Source organism: Ursus arctos, unplaced genomic scaffold, assembly GCF_023065955.2.
Source record: "Ursus arctos isolate Adak ecotype North America unplaced genomic scaffold, UrsArc2.0 scaffold_11, whole genome shotgun sequence".
In the NCBI taxonomy this organism is placed as follows: Eukaryota; Metazoa; Chordata; class Mammalia; order Carnivora; family Ursidae; genus Ursus; species Ursus arctos.
The window spans coordinates 13883916-13904469 of record NW_026622775.1 but is presented as its reverse complement, the minus strand read 5'-3'; the positions used below and the strand labels follow the sequence as shown (position 1 = coordinate 13904469).

Below are 20554 nucleotides of genomic sequence, written 5' to 3'. Positions count from 1 at the left end.
ATGTGGACTGCTAACTGTATGGACAAAGTGGGGGATGCCAACATCCGCGCCGGGAGGTCCTTTGTCGTGGGCTGGCCCACGGTGAACTTTGTGGCCACCTTCAGGTAAGACCGACAGCTTGGTCTTGTATTTACATGGGTTAAAAAGGAGAACATTTTAATCTGATTGCACATCAAGCCGGTGACTCACTTTTTGACCTCCTGTAATGACACTTGTTTGCCTTATGCTTTCCTCAAAAAGGTACGTACGGATATGAGCAAGTAGATCACCTAGAGTGGGGACTATCGAGTAATTTCCTTTGGTTTTGACCAGTGGGTTTTTACACGGCCCCTAGGAGCCGCTTGAGGAGTTGGGTGTCCTAGGTATGTGGAAGGAGTCCAGACGTCAGGATTCTAGGTTTCCTCTCCAGTATCCTGCCCCCTAATTCCCAGGAGGTATCTGTGTTTTAAAATCACTGGCGTATTTTTCTTGAGCAAGGACTATTAAAGAGTTCCATTAAATTTGAAAAAGTGCTTTTATACTCCCAAGCTCATTCCTTTAAAAATAGTGTGTAATTATACAAATTGATCAATGATGTCACTGAATACTAGGTTGCCTGGATTGCTGTGTACAAATTATCTTAGTTGGTGTCTCTATAGAGGCGACCATCTAAAACAGAAGTATGGTTCCATCGAGTAGGGGTTAGTTGTGCAAGACACATCCTGAGGCTGACATGAGGATGGGCTCCTGGGTTTACAGGGGTCGTGAAACACTTACATCTGCTGTGTGAAACAACCACACCCTAAGTCTCGTTCTTGTTTTGCACAATGAGTGTCCATCCCATGCACTGAGCACCCTTCTTTCTTCTTACCCCACTCCACCAAAATCTCGCACATCATCATAAAGGTAAGGCGACGAAAACGCTAAACCCTATAATGCAGCTGTTGACTTAATGAAAAATTTTCAAAGTCTATTGGGAAGAAGTATGTATTTGTATGCTCTCTGCACGTCTTCTTTTCCAGGACGTATCTCTGTAAAAGATTCTCAGTTCCTCTTGCTTACTGTCTTCTCCACGTTGCAAATGGAAGGAAACAGTTGCAACTGCGAATATATGAAGTCTTTGATAGGGGGGTTTCCAAGAAACTCTTTTCCCTAACAAGGAGGAAAATGTGGAAGCCAGGTTTATGCATGTTGTATTAGTCAAAAAGCTGTGTAAACATATAGAAGGCATTTCTAGCAACGCCCGGCACCTAGTGCTTTTGTTATTTGTTATGATTACTGTTCTGCAGATTGGCACGGCTGACTAGAAGCTGCGTGCACGCACACCGGCAGGCTGGGACGCTAAATGGGCGTTCCATTTTCCTGATGGGACAGGTCTTGAAACGGTGATGCAGGGGGTGGGGAGCAGTGTTGCCGGGAGGACTATAAAATGTGGCAGCCACTGTGGACAGTTTGATGGTTCGTCAGTAAGTTACAGAATTATCATATGACCCAGCAATGCCGCCTCCATGTATACACCCAAGAGAAATGAAAACATACGTCCACACAAAAATTGATACACAAATGTTCACAGCAGCGTTGTCGACAGTAGTCAAAAAAAACAAAAAGGAAACAACCCAAGTGCACAAATACACGAAATGTGGTACAGCAGCTAGGGCCGGGGTGGGGGGCAGGGGAGAGTGACCGCTTCATGGACACAGCCTGCTTTTGTTTGATAAAAACGTTCCAGAACTAGACAGTCACCATGGTTGCACAAAACTGTGAATGTACTAAAGGTCACTAATGGTCAATTTTATTTTGTGTAATTTACCACAATTAAAAAAATGCTAGTAAGTGATAAGGCCATGTCTGAATGGGCCTTAAAACATTCACAACTTTGGATATTAAATGCTGTGAAAACTTTAGCAGAGAAAATGCTAATCTTTGGTGATTTAGCACTAGCTGGATTGATCTTGCTCAGAGGATCACAGTAATGAATAAGTTTTCTAGGAACTGGTTTAACCTATTACAATCGGCTATGTGTATAAATAATAATATTTATGTGTAATATAATAACAATATTACAGGTGTTTTTTTCCTAAAAAGATATTCTTGTGTCTGGGCCAAGAGAGTTCCATCCAAATGCCAAATATCTTAAGTATGATTTAATTTGAATAATAATGTTCTTTATATCTGAATACCACTTGTAGCTGCAGGAACACTCCGGGGTGTAATGAACCCTTTTCCAGTTCTGGAAACTGAAGAGCAGAGTGGTTAAGCAACATGCCCATGATCACGTAGCTTGCATCCCACAGTTACAATTAAGTGTTCAGATTTGAAAGCAACTTTTCTTCTACTTTACAATCTACTTCCCATTGCTTTACTACCGCTGATAAAAGAGTGGGGTTCCTCAAAAGCCCAACTAGGAGGAGAGTACGATTTAACACATCCTTAACAACTGGCTGCTGATTATTTTTCTGGACTGGTGATCTTATTTTGTTAGTATAAGTATTGTATGTATCTTAACTTTTTCTTCCCATTTTTTTAAATTGCAGTTCTTCAGAACTAAAGGAAAAATGGCGTTCTTTCCTTCAAAGGTATTTTGTCAGTATACATAATATAAATCTTTAACTCATGATAAAAGAATAAATCTCTTCAAAGCAGTGCCCCCACACCATGTTCCCTCTCCTTAGTAGAAATTGTTAGACCATCCTCAAGTAATTTCTGATTTAGATGTACCCTGGCTGCTACTGCAAATAATCTGCTCTCATTTACATGCATATATTGCTTATTTTTGATGAAATTCTGGTCCTCACTCTCATCTTCCCCTTCCCTCCGACCTAATAATTGGAGCTAACATTATTCTCAAAACATACATTAAGTTTTCTTAAGTGCAGTTTACTCTCCGGAGTGATGCTCTGAGCAACTGCTCATTCCTACCCTTGAAGGTGCTGGGCCTCCAGTCTGGGCGGGAAAGCTTGGATGACTGGATCTGCCACTCAGATCTCCCGTGACAAGAGCGACCTGTTGTTTTCTGAGTCATGTCTTATTTTCCTGAAATAGTTTTGCATGTTTTCTTCCAACCCATAATTTGATTTTGCTGAGTTTATTTATATGCATTTAAAAATAACAAAGTATGTTGAAAATTTTAGCCACATAGATCGATTTGAAAGTAAGCTAATAGCTAATTCATCCTACTCTGTTTTGGGTTATTATTGAATTTGACTAGGTACATCAAGCTAGCTAAAGAGAAGGACCAGCCAAAAAGCATTCCTCTCAGAATCTTCACTGAGGACATCAAGAACTGTGCCTCTGTAAGTGTTTTAAGACCAAATATTAAATTCCATGTTCTGGATTCAGATACAATGAAAGAGATGAAGAGGGAGGTGGAGACAGAGAGGGAGGGAGGGAAGGAGGGTAGGAGAGATGGGGAGGTGGGACGGAGAGAGCAATGATAAGAGGAGATAAAGGATTTAGAAAAGCACCATGGGGGAAAATGTATTTTCCCCGTCTACATGTATGTCTTTGTATACATAAAATTGAATCCTAGGTAACATGAAGCGAGAGGAATCCATGCTACAGTACTTAAGCATGGAAAGAGTATTGCATGTTAAATGTCCATAATATTTCTCTGGATCCTTCTGATAGCAATTCTACTGGCTTGTAATGAAGTGATTTTCACATGCAGGTATTTCCCATTAGAATTAAACATTTTTTCCAACGGCCACTACTTCCGTACAGAATGGTTTGTATTGTTTCCACAGTTCTTCCCCCTCCCCCATGATGTTTTATTTGGTATAACTGTAAACTCACAGAAAAGTTGTAAATATAAAAATAATACCAAAAACACCCCATGCACCCTTTACCTAGATTCACCGATTAGTAACATTTTACTCCATTTGCTTTATCATTTATTTTCTTTCTCTGTCTCTATTATGGGTGTGTGTATCCTTATTTTTGAGGGTCATACAAATGCCTTGGCCCTTTATCCTTAAACCTAAGTAATTCCCAAGAATAAAGATATTCTCTTCTATCACCACCATACAGTTATCACCGTTAGTAAATTTAACATCGGTATAATACTTTACTCTGCCATCCATGTTCCCATTTTGTCGGTTGGCCTCAATAATGTCTCCTTTCTAGTACGGGATCTACTCAAGGGTCATGCATTTCACCTAGTAGTTATGTCAACTGCACAGGAGTTTTGAAAGGTCTTTTTTTCCAAGGAATCTCAGGGTTGAATTGAGCTCAGAGGGATGACACTTTTAAGAGAGCAGCACATTTCTATCTCATTTTCTTTGTGTTATTGGGGGGAAAAAAATCAAACCAATTGTCCCTGTTATTTGTGTAAAATCTGATTTCTGAACTTGTAGTGCAGTGGCCAAGACATTTGCAATGATGAACAAGATACTCTGGGTACCTTTAAATGACATTTTTTTTTTTTCCTGTTATACTTTACAGGAGCTCTAGATCACCCAAAATAGTATTTGAAGGTGGAGAAAGAGGTAGTTATTCCTGGCCGAAGCAAAAGCCCTGCAAATATTTTGATTGGTTTCTCAGTGCCAGGTAGATGCACTGCGTGGAGGAGGCCAGAGAGTTCTCTAGCAGCAGAGCACGCTCGTCTCTGCCCGCTTTGATTTCAATTGTGCCAGTGGGTTACACTCAGAATTTTCCATAGAAAATTACTTTGAAATTTTTAAAAATCAACTTTATTCGTGTATAATTTACACAAAATAAACATTTCTAATGTTCTTCACTCATTCCTAAGATCCAAGTTTCCCTCTAACACTTTTCATCCGAGCGAGATGATCCGTAGCATTTCTTGTGCAGATCTGGTGCAAACAGATTTTCTTAATTTCGTTTATCTGAATATGGCTTTATTTCACACTCACTCTTGAAAGATATTTTTGGGGATGTAGAATTTTGTTCGCAAACTTTTTCCTTTCAGCCCTTTAAAGATGTTCCACTGTCTTTTGGTCTTTATGCTTTTTGATGAGCCGTCTGTGATCATTCAAACATTAATCCTCGGTAGGTGATTTCTCATTTTTCTCTAGCTGCTTTCAAGAGTTTCTCTTTATTTTTGGTTTTTAGCAGTGTGGCTATGAAGTATCAAAGCAGGGTTTTCTTTGAATCTGTCCTATTTGGCATGTTCTGAACTTCTTGAATTTACAATTTATGTCTTTACCAAATTTGGGAAATTTTAATCATTATTACCTCAAATATTTTCTAACCCATTTTCTCTCTTATCTCCTCCTGAAGAGTCCAATTATATGCATATTAGACCCTTTCATATTGTTCACAGATCCTTCAGGCTCTGTTAATTTTTTTCCATCTTTTTTTCCTCTATTCTTCTCCAGACAGGATGATTTCTGTTACCTCTTTTCAAATTACTGACTTCTTTTTGTCATCTCCATTAATAAATGTAGCCTAGTCAGTAAATTCTTTAAGATATGTTTCAGATTAAAATTTTCTATTTTTAAATATTTGCAATTTCTATGCTAAGATGCGTCTATTTTTGTTTATTGTGGGCATACTTTGCTCTGTATCACTGAGCGTCACGGTAATGGCTAACAGTCTGAACGTCTCAGGGTTGGCTTCAGCTCCTGAGAACTGATCACATTTTCCTGGTTCTTCATATATTAAGTAGTAACATTTTGACTCATATGAAAAAAGAAAGTCATGTTTCTTTTTCTTTTAAATTATTTCAAAAAATAGTTTATTTTTCTGAAGTTATTTATTTACAAAGAGCCTTATCTACTGGAATTTGTCTGTTTTTGGGAACCTACAACATGCAGGAAAATATACATACATCCCTGGAATTACTGTTTTGAATATAATATGTTCCTTATGCCATGTAAACCATTATCTTGCAGACCAGATGAATTAAGGCATGATGATTAGTATTTCAAAAGAGTTTTTTTTTTAACTTTAAAAAGATTTCATAGGAGAGTTTTTAAGTTTTATTGAAAGACCTTCAAACATCCTCAAAAAAGAGCAGAGCCATTACTTCTAAATTTCAAGCTAAGACCCAGTCTTGAATCCTCCTAGACAATTTAACATAGGAAGCCCCTCCTAGACAGTTTAACATAGGACATCCTTGAATTTGGGTGCTCTGAGTCCTACTGCTGGGTTCTGAACACTTTTTTATAATCCTTAAAGCTACAAATAGTTTGAAATCAATGAACACTTTTGTTTATAAAAGTCCGTTATCAAACAACTTTCAGGCCATCTGTCATATCAAGCAATTGAATTCAATTCACAAGAAGAAAAATATAATGAAAGGACAAGTAATGAATTATGAAAGGGTTTCTTTTAACTTTGTTTTTAATATTTTTAAGGCCTGTGAGTGTCCACTTGTGCTGTTTGTCTTCTTTATGCACAAAGGACACAGGCCTCCTTGCCTAATAATGGTATAAAAACTACGCATAGGGGCACCTGGGTGGCTCAGTCGTTAGGCGTCTGCCTTCGGCTCAGGGCATGATCCCAGCGTTCTGGGATCGAGCCCCACATCAGGCTCCTCTGCTGGGAGCCTGCTTTTTCCTCTCCCACTCCCCCTGCTTGTGTTCCCTCTCTCGCTGGCTGTCTCTCTCTCTCTCTGTCAAATAAATAAATAAAATCTTTAAAAAAAAAAAAACTGTATGCATAGTAAATGTTCTTGGTTACATACTGTCTTATTTTAAAATGTCTTTTGGAATTCAGATAGCTTTATAGATATCATCTCAGATTCCTATTAATTGCTTTCAGATAATTTTCCGTAAACCGTTTTCCTAGTTGTATGGAGCAGTTTGTCAACGTAAGATGTGATAGAGGGCTGTTATAAGTAACTACTGAGTTGCGAACCGAACATAAACTTCTAAACTATTCAATCTCATTTCCTAGACTCATTGGTTTTATTTGTCTCAACAGATTTCAACAAAGAAAGTACTGAGTAAATAGTAGTTTTTAAAAAATGTCTTTCATAGCCAGTTCCTGTTCTGATTTTGCTGAAACTGAGTACATAATTGCAAAGAAATAAAGCCATATGGTAAAAACACAATTCAGGGAGAGAGAAAAGTATCTAGCTCCTCCTTTTTAAACTGTCTCCCCCCTCCATTTTGGAAATAGCCTTATGGAGCTGAGGGTCAGCCCATGTCCCCTCTTGGAACTCTGTTTTTCTCTTTCTTGCTTAAGTTGCTATATTTTGTGTGCCACAAATCCTCGAAGGGAAATATATGTTTTACTGAAATGTTTCCTACTAGCTTCATGTTATGTAAAGAAATGAAACTGTAATTAAAGGTGTGTGCTCTACGTATGTTTTACTTTGTCATTATCTGAAAACAAGCTTTGCCTTTAGAGTATGGATAATAATTTGGCAATAATTATTTGGTCATCTGCTTTAAATTTTTAAAAATTTATAGCAATTTTTCTTGTTTCTTTTTTACAGTCTATAACTGTAACAGTAACAAATTCAGACACAGCAAATGACATTATCAACATGTCACTACCAGTGCTAGGAATAACTGTAAGTTGCCTGCAGGCTATTTTTAGTTTAAAAACCAACTTTGACTTTTGAGATTTCTGTGTGTGTGTGTGTGTGTGTGTGTGTTCTGCACCTCCCATTATAAGACAGCTGATATTATTATAGATATCATAGTCATATTTTGTCTCCCCAAATTTAGAAATTGAAGGCAGCAAAGCTATATTATTAGCCTATACATGGTTGCTATTCTTGTATTCCCATTTTAAATTTTCTGCAAATTCAAAATCAAAGCATAAAATTGGGCTATAATTTTAGAGTGCTAATAACAACATGCAGTTTATTGTATATATTTTATACACAGACATTAAAATATTTCTAAGTTTCTAAATACTTCCTCCTCTATTGGACTCTTCTTTCTTTGTCTTCGTTCCTGATTCCCCCCCATCCCTATGTACCCCGGTTATCACCCAAGGGCTCAGTCCCAGTTTGATGAATCCTAAATTACATGTTTTGTTGTCCATTTTGACATGAAGACCACATGGCTGGAAGCTACCTCCTCCTGATGCGGGTCCTTGGCACGAGGTGGCTCACACCCCTATAAGCTGCTATAGAAGACAAGCTCTGAATAAGACCATGGCTCTGGGGGCACTTGCGTACATATCACTTTCCTCTTGTTTTGGTTTTAACTGTCTGTTCCTTTATGCTTTGATGGTGCTGGTGTGAGTTGATTTTTTTTTTTTTTTTTGGTGAAAGAGATGGGTATATTTGAGGATGAGGTTTTCTATGGGAAAAGAGAGAGTGTTAGTCAGATGGACAGAACTGAAGGGAGCACTTGTAAAGCACAACTTCTTATATAAAATCCTCTGTAAATGCGAAAATGTCGTGCTATTATGGCATGACATAATTACAAGATTCGTATTTAAATTCTATCTGACCCAATGGTATAATAAAGCCCCTTAAAAATTCAAAGCAACCAGAATTTGGCATCAGAAATTAATGATTTCTGTACAAACAAAACTTAATAATACATCTGAAAAAAATTGAATTTATATGTACTGAGTAAAGCACATCTCTACGTTGATTTCTAACCTGTATGATATATACACCCTAAATAAGAATTAAATCTTGGAAAGAGATTTAGTGGTTTTAGGGATGAAGTTGGGGAGATTGATAAATGATATAGTTCATTTTATTTCATGTTTGTGATTTTCCTTTGCATAAAGTGATCAATCTCACTAGACAAAGAATTTGTATTTTAATGAAGAATTGGGGTTATTTGGCTTTACATATGCCTGATTTAAGGGATTCCAGCATAGCATTTCCAAACCCTACCCTACCTTATTAGCTCTCCCTTCTTATTTGCAATACAATTTTGAGCATAAGATTTAGCTGTGTGTGTGTCTGTGTCCATACCTATGACCTTCCTTCATAAGGGCAAGACCATGACTTTTAATCAGGAGTCAAGGGCAAGCATAGTACCTATCACCAACAACTCCATTTCACACATTTTTGCTTTAGTCTCCTGGAAGACTCAAATAGTTCAGCAATCTTTATAATTTAGACTTGTTTGTTTCAAGTGGGATTTCCAGTTTTACTGAGCAGTAATTCTGCTGGGAGTAATTGTTTTCTGCATCTGACCTGTGGTCTAGGTTACAGTCCTTGTCCTTTCTTTCCCTGAAGTGGGTCTAGCCTGCACCAAAGCCAGTGGCTGACTTCAGTCCACTATCTCCTCGAGGCCTCTTGGGCATTTGTCTCCTTTGGCTCAGGGCTGCTGACCTATTGATGCCTTTCGAGTTACTTTGCTAAAGAATGGTCATACCAGGGTATATGGCTCTCTGGACAATAAACACATCTGGGCAGGGACATTTGGTGGCAAAAGCCAACATTATCCAAGGAGTCTAGAGACAACGGAAGGCAGGACTCTGAGATTAGACCTTTCCTCCTTAGTGAAGAGGCACAACTGTGATTTCTTATGCCATGGGCCACCCGCACAATGAGGGGCTGATTGTACTGTAGCTACCTCCATGGACCAAACAGCACTTATGCTGGCCCCAATTCCTTCCTTCTGGAAACATAGATATGCTAAGGATATGTGTTCTTCAAGTACTGTGAAAGATTCGTTATGATGCATAGTTCTTTTTGTTTCCAAGGGCTCCGAGAAAGACCACCAGCTGTGGGTGAGTTCTGGCAAGGAAACGGCCCCATGCCCGCTCATTGGTAAGTGTCAGGAAAACTCTAAGATGGGACTGATTAGGTTCAAAATTGTAACTCTGCATCTCAAAGTAATGGTTGTTCTGTCTTAAGCTTAAATACCCTTAAAAGTGAAAATCACACGCAATATTCACTCACACATTTATTAAATAATTACCAGGTACTTACTTTTCCCCAGGCACTGATGACATCTCTTCGTTCAGCAGCTTATGGCCTAGTTAGGGAGAGAAATGTAAATTTTTTTCTTTTCTACTTCTTTTTACCTAACAGAGCTATCCCCAAAATTTTTTGTTTATTTATTATTTACTTACTTATTTACCCACTTAGGTGTGAAAGCAAAATGGATTGGAATTTCTTTTTCCCATATATTTTTCATATTCCTGTCTTGAATTCTAGTTCGTAACTACTAAGTAGCCTCTATTTTGTGAGAATCCTCTAAAATCCAGTCATGTCTCTGAGTCCAGGTAGAGGTATATATTTAACACCTGCACTGTGCCCAGAAGTTTTCTCAGCATCATAAAGAAAATGAGATAATCACATTTAAATTCCTCAAGTCTTCACTGACTAAACTAACCTGCACTTTGCTGTTTCTCAGGCTTTTTCCATCATTGCGCTTAAGGCTATTGATAAACAGATTACACCTCTCCTAAAATAGTTATTGGCACAAGTTCCCTATTAAAAAAAAAAATCTTTGGATTAGCAAAATTGTTCAGTGTTTACCAGAAATAGAGGGATTAAAAACCAAGAGAAAGAGGACAGGCTCTGTAGCAGACCTTGAAGTATAGTAATGTGTGGTAATGGTGACACAGTGATTTCTGCTAGAAATCTTAGAGCATTCCCTCTTACATTCAATTTTTTTATCTTTTTAATAATCCTGTGAGGCGGGACACCTGGGTAGCTCAGTGAGTTAAGAGTCTGCCTTTGGCTCAGGCCATGATCCCAGGGTCCTGGGATGGAGTCCCGTGTCAGGCTCTTGCTCAGTGGGGAGCCTGCTTCTCCCTTGGCCTGCTGCTCCCCCTGCTTGTGTTCACTCTCTCTCTCTGACAAATAAATAAATAAAATCTAAAAAAGAAAATAATCCTGTGAGGCTGTGACTCTTTCTCAAGTTATCTAAAGAATATTTTCAAAAGATCTGGAAAGCTAAACAACCAATTTCTTTCTATGAAATGTATATTCCCAGTCTTAGACTAGAGAGAGTCACCAAGCGCACAGCCGTGGACAAAATCCCCCCCCACCATTTCATGTTTTGTATTAATGTTGACATCTTTGTAAAAGTCGGTCAGCAATAAAACGGAAACAAGTTAAGTACTTAAATATAGTTATTTTAATAAAATGCACTAACGTAGGTAGAACAACGGAGGTGCTAATTTCGTAGACTTTGAGCAGCTTCGCACACCAAGGCAGCTCCAAGGAATCCGGCGGAGGGCCCGTCGTTCATGATGATCCATTAGCACACTCAAAATGCATGTTTATCTCCTGGTTATCTTGGTGATTTGGCTGGGCCGCTGTCGGAGAAGCTGCTTTTTCCTTAAAAGAGGGAAGTGACTGTGATTCTTGTGAACAGAGCACCGACACTGCATCTAGGACAGATGAAAAGAGCAGAAGCTCCCCAAGTCACATTCGGTAATAAATCAGAAATGACAGAAAGAGAATTTCAGTGTATTCTTAAAAAATGAAATCCATATCATAGCACAGGGTCTTTGAGACTTCTACAGAGAGGAAACAATTTAAAGCATACAAGAGCAAAACAAGTCACTTGGCAGGTAACTCTCGATGACTCCGGGTGCGGTTTTCCACTGTGCCAACACCATCTTGTACTTTGCTTCTGGGTTCCCAACACCGCGCGGCCTTCCCTCGGATGGTCGCCTGGCAGGACACCCTTGGAGGAAGGGCAGCAGTGGGAGGGAAGCATAAAGGCGACCCATTCTACTGCCCTTGAGTAGCTCCGGCTCTAGAATTGACAAAAGGAAATAAAAAAAAGAAAAAAATCTGTTCAACTGACATTATGTGAGAGAGAATAGCAATTCTCAATATATATTCCAATTATTTAAAAAATATTAACCCCCAATGTTTATTAATATATTTACTCCGATTCTTATAACTTTGTGTGAGGGCAAGCATTTCAAAGGATGAATGTAAGGCTCAGAGGGGTCAAGTAATTTGCCAAGATGTATAGATCTCATTAGTGTCAAGGCAGAAACTAGAAGGCCTTAAATATTCTCAGATGGAAACACAGCAAAAGTCAGTGTTGTGCAGGGCGCTGATGAATCTATGTATTCCAAGCAAAGTAACATGCTTTAAGTTTCTTCTTTTTAAAATAGCTTTTCCTTGGGCACCTGCTTTTTGCAGGGTGTCCCCAACGAGAATGCATATGATGCGCGCCCAGGAGGCACAGCCTCTTTTATCCAGAAGCCCCAGGAGAAGAGCAGCATACGCCAGTGTGATGCATGCACCCACAGTAAGGTGGGTTTGAGGACAGCCGTCACCGACAGCCTGAATCTATTTTTTTCCATATAGGACACGAACATCCCTATGGAATTAAAATGAGCCATCTTCCATCTACTACACTGCTGCCACAGACACCGGAGGACTCCATCTCTCCTTCCACCCTCCAGGAGTCCCCCCTTCTGGAGCAGGACATCGCAGAGATGCAAGGCCAGTTCATCCTGAAGCCCAGACACCTGACCCAGAACCAGCAAGGGAGAGGTGAGCTCTTCCCTTTCTTCAGGTGCCTTCTCTTGGCTCATGTCTCCACCCTGGACCACAAATTCATGTCACAGAGCTTACTCTCTCTGTGGGGGTTGGGGAGGAACAATATAGGCAAGAACCCAAAAACTACACAGAATCAAGCTTAGAGAAACCCAAAGGTCTGAAATCAAAACCCAACTCACTCTCTAGGAAGGTTGTTTGTTTTCTTCTAGGTAGACCATTACTCCTTCCTCTGTATCCCTAGAGCACTTTCTACATAGAATTATGTGTGTACACATCTTTATGTCTTATTAGAGCACAAGCTTTTTGTGGCCTGAAAACAGGTGTTCCCCATTCCAGGGTTTTGTCTAGTATCTCAGGCCATCACAGGATGGGATCAAATGACTGCATGGCTTAGACACACCTGGAATGGAAGAACTCAGTGGAGTAAAGAGTTAAGGAACTGAATTGGATTTATTCTGGGCTAAGCCTGAAGTGGCCTTGGGGTTCCAGGTAGAATTCAACTCTCAATTCTGCCCCTATTTTCCATGTCTGCTTCAGAGCTAGGTCAAGGCTGGAGCTAAACAGAATGTTTATGGTCAGGGCTTTTTAATCGTCCTCCTTGCTATATTTCCCCTAACGTTCCATTATTTTCCCACTAATATTTCTTTCTCTGATGAAAATGTTATTAATCTGTATTCATATTTGGCCCAAAATAGAAAGTATTTTATTGTTATGATTGTTATTCTATGAGCACAAAGTTTCAAAAATTTAATTTTTCAACATTCATACCCTAATTCGAGCATTAGGAAACATTAACCCAAATCTTGCCAGGACTGTTTAAGAAAGGATAGGTTTCTATAAAGATAGCTTGTTTAATCATTCACATTTTTCATGGCCATAGCATACATTTTTATTAGTCACAGAGGCACCATGAACTCTAACACCAAATAACGTACATTACAAAACATCCCGCGAAGCCTGAAAATACCTTTGAGAGAAAGTATACGACTCAATGTCTGCTTGCTTTCTGTATATAGTCATAGAGTAGCTAGATACATAGCTTTCTATCAAGGGATGCAATATTCTGAAGAGCATTCTTCTTATTAAAGCTGAATAATGGTATGTATTTGGGTAGTTTTAGAAATAATAAAACTAGGGTAAGAGTAGGGAACCCAGGTTGCTTACAACTACTCAGCTCATATATTAACATGTATCTGAAGCAAAAGCACACATCTTGACGTGCAGGAATCTCCTCCTGGATTTAAGAACGTATTTCTGTCTCCCTTCTCTCCCTTTAAAACGGCAGGGGTATCAATTCAGGTAGGAAGAAAGGGCCTTAGTTAAGCAAAGTGGTGGCAAGCCTTCATGATCGCCTACCTTCTAGAGGTTGCAAGATCAAATAGAGAATGGGAGTGATGTCTGCTTTGGGGGGAAGAGACGTCTAGACTGCCTTAGGCCCCCTGAGCTAGGAAATTACTTTTACCAAGGCTGCCATGAGCCATGCCGTGTGCCGAGTAGCACATTATGTTTAGTTCAATGAGCTGTAGGCAGCAGTATTTATGTTAAAGTTGAGCAAACCGAAGCTTAAAAATTTTTGAGTAATCTGTCTAACTAAGTGGCAGAACCAGGATGCTTCTGGTTCTTAGATCCTGGTCTCTCTGATCAGGCGCCATGAGTGTTGCCACCCACATGAGTGGACATGGTGACGCACTCACAACATCCCAGAAAAGCCAAGTGGACAGTTGGCTAGGGGTGTTTGGTGAAATGTTGCTCATCTGTTTATGCTTCTATACCTTGGCTCCTCTGTGGACTTTTAAAGAATTCAGCTATTTAAGCAGATTATTTAGGCAAATGTTAAGGTATCTTACAAGGGAAACACTCCTGGCTGAGCCGTAGAAACCTGAACTCAGCTTTTCACTGCCAATCACCTGTTCTTTGTAAAGCTCTTCTTCTGCATTTCTTTGATAGGGAGTGTTGGGTAATTCTAAATCATCTCTGGAAATTGGGGGTAAATAAATGCATTCATAATCCCTCATTGTTTTTCTTTTTGTATGTTTTCTTTCAAGCCTTGTACTTGTATGTGTGTACATACATGTATGTTTGAGTGTGTGTGAGGAATCGTATGCAGTTCATTGTGGATTAGGCTCTTTTCAGTAAATATCAAACATATTTTACAAAAAAAAAAAAAAATCGCCTCTGGGTAGCTCAGTGGGGTATCACAAGAAAACACAGCCACCTGGAATCTTACCACATCGCCAGCACGTAATGACTACTTCCCAGGACCCTGACTGCAGAGAGTCACCCTCGGACACGGCCCAGGGCACAGGCACCAGAGGCTGGCTGAGAAGTGGGGTCACGCAGATGGTGTCATGAAAGGCAGATCCTTTTGATGGTAGGAAGTTGAGCACTCAGAAAGCCAAAGAGGCAATCTAAGGCTGGGAGGAGACTCACTGTGAAAGCAGATGATCACCAAACTCAGCTTGATTTGAATACCAAATCTTTTAAGCCTTTAAAATCGGATCTGACACCAGATGAATCCACTGATCACACTTACCCATAGGAAGCAAACAACTACAAGTTGAGTACCTCATGATACAGGTCGACGCGTGGTAGACGGCACTGGAAGTACTGACCCTGAGTCTGATCAAGTCTCCAGGCTTAACCCTCAGTTTGCAGGATCTGGGGAAGAACACATTCACCATGAGGATGCTATTAGCCAATTTCAGAACATAGAGAATTTTATACAACCAATGACTCCGTTGCCCTCTTCTAACCATTGCAGTGAACATACTCTAAAATGGCAAGGGTGAGAATAAGGTTAAGTGAATTAAATTACTACTCCTAATCTCACTTCTTCCTTAGACTCAGGCCAGAGTACAGTTAAAAGGCGTTCTTTCAGAAACTGGGCCTTTTGGCGGAGCGCCAGCCCTTGCCAGGCCGACCAGTGCACAGCGCCACCTTCTGCAAAGCCAGGACAGCTCTTCGGAGTTTCCCTCACGGATGTGTGTGACAAGGACAACTTGCCCTCTGCAATTCTGGTAAGTCTTCTCATTTTGGTCTTCTACGGCCCTCCTGAGGAGGAGAAACTCTGAGAGGCCAAGTGTTCTCACCCAAATCTATCCCCAAATGGAGAAATCATTGGACAGCCCCTGACTTTGGCTGAGAAGCTTTGTTACTATTATTTCAAAGAACAGAATCCGATTTAGGTACTGCGGAGTCATGAGGCAAATACAACAGGAAAAGACATTCTTCTCCATTCCACTCGTTTCTTATTTCCACCGAGACCCATGTAGACCTGTTCAGATTAGTCAAAATGGACTCTGTGTATGAGTCTCTGAGCACCCACCGCAGCTTCCCATTCTCCCTTCGTTGCCTTCCTGAACTCACATTAGTCTCGAGTCTCCTTCAGCTGAGTCTAGTCAGTCTAACAACTGGAAACATCTCACACAAGCATAAAGACGTCCTCTGGCAAATATGAATCCGTTAATCCTAATGGAATATGTCAAACGAAAGCCACAGAGTTTGGCCTGTGTTGTCTCAAACTGGTGTACTGAATTGTCAGTGTTGACATTTATTGAGTATCTGGTATCTCTGCAAGCACTGTACTAGATGTAGGGAATGTTCTGCGAGATATGAAGAAATCTATCACGTTAGTTCCATGCTACTTACTACCCCAGTCCTTGCATCACAGCAAATTTAGGGGGTAGCTAGGATTGTATCCTCTGCTCTTCACAAATGAATTAGAAAAGCCTCAGTACAGTATGTATGTGCCCCAGGTCACACAACAGATAAGTAGCATAATAGATTTCAGATCCCCGGCATTACCTGACTGCAGCCCTTACTATCTTTCTACACTGCAGGGAGAGGACATGGAGATTGAGCAAAAGACAATGAAAGAGTCATGCGAAGGGAATGTAATCAGAGAAGGAGAAGAGAGTTTTTGAGCCTGATTTTAAAAGAGAGAAGGAAATAGAGGAAGTAGGAATGGAATATACAGCCACTTAAAGAGAAATAAACAAATGGGAAATGAGTATAGCAAAAAGATTTCCATACTTGGGGAAGAGCATCTATGTAAGGGAATAATGAGAAAAGAATGGTGAAGTAGGAAACAGTGATTCCACAAAGGCCTTGGAACAGAGAAGTTTGATTTAAAAGTGTAAATTCAGTGAAAAGGGAAATCTGATTTTAAAAAGTGTTTAAAATGTTTCAGTGTATGACTGTAAAATGGATTTTTGGGTAGAAAATACATAGAGACACTGAAAAAAAGAACCCTAAATTGACTTTAGTCCTTCCCGCTCTAAAACATACCATCACATTCCCTCGCTCCTTCAAAAAGGAGGCAAGCTTGTGCTCTGGGCTTGTGGATATGAAATGCCACATACTTTACTTTTCTTCCTACAGGATATGCTTTGCTTTATCAATCAAAAAGGGCCACTCACAGAAGGCATCTTCAGAAAATCAGCCAATATGAAATCATGCAGAGTCCTAAAGGAGAAACTAAATTCTGGGGACAAAGTGAACTTGGACAGTGAATCTGTTCTTGTGGTAGCATCCGTCTTAAAGGTACGGAAAGTTCTAGCATTATCCACACATGAGTAACTGAAGCTATGATTGGTGTACTTCATCATGACTGCCCAAGTACCGTAATAGGCACAATACATTAAGAACCTGACAAACTGAAAAACACTTCACAAAATCAAAATTTAAGGAAGCTACTTTAAGGACTTTTTAAAAGGCCCCATATGTTAGAAATATTTGGTTTTCACCACCCTCCCCGCCTTCACTCCTGAAGACTCCATGCAAAATACTAATACCAATATGACTACTAGTAATAATAATAAATTTCAAAATATACACTTACACATACACAATGTTTACCAAAGCAAACATCCTCACCACCCTCCTAATGAAGGCAAAGTTTCCGAAAGAAAATTCATAGTAAACATTTGAAAATAGTTAAAGTTTACCATAGTAAGCAAATATTTGCTTTATGATGAGTCAAAAAAGGCTCAGTGAGGCCACCAAATCATTCTTAACCATCACTCCTTCCCCTTTCTTAATGCCTTTTACTATATAAGTTGTGTAGGAATGACTTCACCGTTGGTGCCTTTCACCTTTACCATCCTTGGCATCCTTTTGTTAATATTTGTTACGTCTAGCCCACCATCCAAGGTTATAACTACATGGTAACCAGCACCTACCATTTGCCTCTTCTTATAAATCTAACTTTTGGAGTAGATGCAACAGACAAAATTAATTTGGAATTCTGAAAAGTCAATAGATTTACATAAAACATAGATTAATTTTGAAATGATACAGCTAAATCACAGGTATCCAGTTACACTTCTAAAAGGGGAACAGAGAAAGAAACAGAGAAATACAACAAAGAATTTCATCCATCCACCTTAGCCCTTGTTAACAGCTCTGAACAAAACTACGTTAATGTAGCAATGACTACAATCTTAGACTCTCGGCCACACTTGGGTTTTTCCTTGTCCCCCACTAATGTTCGATGATATGGTAAGTAGCAAAGTCCAGAAATGACTTAGTTAACCACTACTACACTGGGGCCGTAGTAATATACACTAGTAATATACATACAGGCATCAAGAGACAGGGGAAGAATGATGATAAAGTAGGTATACGAATGGCAAGATGTCGCCCTCTGTAAGGTGCACACATGGAATTGATTTTCTAGCAAGAGTTAGTAGGTTCTTTCCTATTTCCATGTTATAAGGACCGACTAGGAAGAGGGTAACCACTTGTGGGTATAGTTCTTAGACAGTTCTAAAGTTTTCTCTTCCTAAAGTTGGCTGATCTTGCTGTGGAGAATCAGACTCTGCAACCTTGGCCTTGATAATATCATGTCAAACTAGCTGGAGAATTGGCCTTAACTAGAAATGAATATATCTTCAGGACCACAGTGAGTTTGCCATTAGAGTCTCGACTTTTATACAGTTAAGAAAAGGAAGAATGAAGCAACTATGAGAGTAGCTTTCTTCCAAGGAGCACACATACCTCAAGTCAGAAGACCCAGTTCTTTCCTAATATGTGTGCAAGCGCACACCTGTTTGTGTTTTGTTGCAGACATTTTCTTGCTAGAAATAAGAGCTAGCACTGAGTCTAAAACAAGCAAAATGCGTACGTGTATTTCTGTCTAAGAAACTAATAGGATTTAGGATGGTCTATAGCTAGACCCTGTCAGTTTGTGGTAGTTTGCAAAAAAATAAGTTGCAGATGATAGAAGGGAGCTTTATCTTCATTGCCACCACAGGCTAAGCTCTGCTTTTATGCTTCTAAGTTTTAGTTGGAGAAAATTCAAGCACCTGCCTCTGCGTGTGCAAGTCAATGGAGGGTGAGAGCTGAGCTCCGTGTGGGTCACATTTGAATATCTGTGAAGGAAGTGGGGGCTGAACTGAGTTTTTTAACTAAATATTTTCTCTGTAATATTTCCAATATATATTTTCTATAATATATATATATATATCTTTATCTCCATAAGGATTTTCTTCGAAATATCCAAGGAAGTATATTTTTATCTGATCTCTATGACAAATGGCTTGGTGTTATTGATCAAGGGAACGAGGAGGAGAAAATAATTGCGGCCCAGAGGTAATGATGCAATAATTACTCTACTCCGCTTACATCTCAAAAATACAGCCAACATACTATTAGGAAAATATTGGCTTACATTTTGCAGCTTTGTCCACTAAAATAATGGCCAATGCCAAAGAGTTTCAATTCTTCACACCCATGGAGGCCAGCTTCAGAATAGAGGCATGCCTTAGGGCTATTATTGTTCTTCTCCTGATCTTACTAATGTGGGATCCTTGGCCATTTTACACCTTCTGAATATATGAGACTGGTAGACGAAATCCACTGGTCTCAGAGAAATGCTAGAACATCACCTGCCAGTGGTATGACCTTAAGTTTGTCAAACATTTAACTCACCAGAGAAGTTTTCATCTGGTTCAGGAACTGAACTCACGGAAACATTTTTGTATACATGCATGCCTGGAACTCTGCTACAGTGGGTTGTCTACCAGACCTACAAAGACGTACCCTGTTCCCTGTCTCTGTATTTCCAACCTCCTAAGTGGAATCACTTGCCTTACTTAAAAGTGCATTTTTCTGACCTTAGGCTTTTAGCCCAGCTGCCAAGAGCGAATTTTGTTCTCTTGCGATACCTTTTTGGAGTGTTACACAACATTGAGCAACATTCCTCATCCAATCAGATGACAGCTTATAATTTATCAGTGTGTATAGCCCCAAGCATTCTTTGTCCACCTAATTCCTGCAGCTTGGAATTGGAAGATAACGTCATAAGAAAGGTAATGAGAGCTCTCATTTTTGTCCCATGGCGGGGGGAGGGGTAGAATCCCTACTCTGAACCGGAAATGTGCTGTAGTAACTCTGATGGATCAGCTTTGTAAAGTGTACATTTTCAGCAGGCTCCCCTGGAATGGCAGAGTTCTTTATCCTGCTCTGGTGGGGTCTGGAAAGGGGGGTCGTTAAGCTGGAAACTCAGAGTAGTTGAGTCACTTCTTCCCCATCCAGGAGACTAAACACTAGACTGACTAAACAAAAGAGAGAGAAGAGTCACGTGATATGACAGAAAAGAACCTGGGCTTTGGAGTTTCACAAGTCAAGGTTCAACTCTCAGCCTAATCCTCGAGGGACTTGTAACCTGGGGCAAAGCCATGGTTTCCTCATTACACAATGGCGACAACACCCAGCTCCTCTGGTCATTACTGGCACGTCCTAGGTGGCTTGGGCAGTATGAGCACTCATGGCTCCAAACACATTGGCCTTCCTCTGCAAGTTGTGGCTCATTTAGAAAAATACTTGGCTACTATTTCACCTCTGCTACGTCACATGGAAACTAGTAGAAGTTTCCAGAACATCCTAATGGAACCACAACATGCCTAATAAGATGACAGCTCCTCCCCAAACTCACACAGAGCCAGCACAAGGCAAAGCAATGCATGAGGAGGGCCTGCTGTTAAACAGACAGACATGTTTTCTCTCCAGCTGCATGGGTTTTCCCTCACAAAAAAAACCCACAAAAATCTGTTTCCCAATTTAAAATACTTCATTTAAGAAATGGATTTCATAAGTTTTTGTCTATACTTCATAAATTTTAATAAGATGTTATATGTCAGTTAAGCTCAATAGAACTGGAAACAAAATTTAAAAATAAAAAATAAATTAGTAAAATTTAATAAGGTAGATTAC

The 20554-nt window shown here is 39.7% G+C and overlaps 1 protein-coding gene across 1 annotated transcript; it reads left to right on the top strand.

Moving 5' to 3' along the window:
- On the top strand, positions 1-20485 carry LOC113255670 (rho GTPase-activating protein 20-like). The gene is made up of 10 exons (XM_057310229.1): positions 1-104; positions 3188-3272; positions 7382-7459; positions 9568-9634; positions 12146-12334; positions 15182-15357; positions 16721-16882; positions 18822-18931; positions 19461-19650; positions 20468-20485. The coding sequence occupies exons 1-10, from the start codon at positions 1-3 to the stop codon at positions 20483-20485; spliced, it is 1179 nt and encodes a 392-aa protein (XP_057166212.1).
- Positions 20486-20554: the final 69 nt, after the last annotated feature.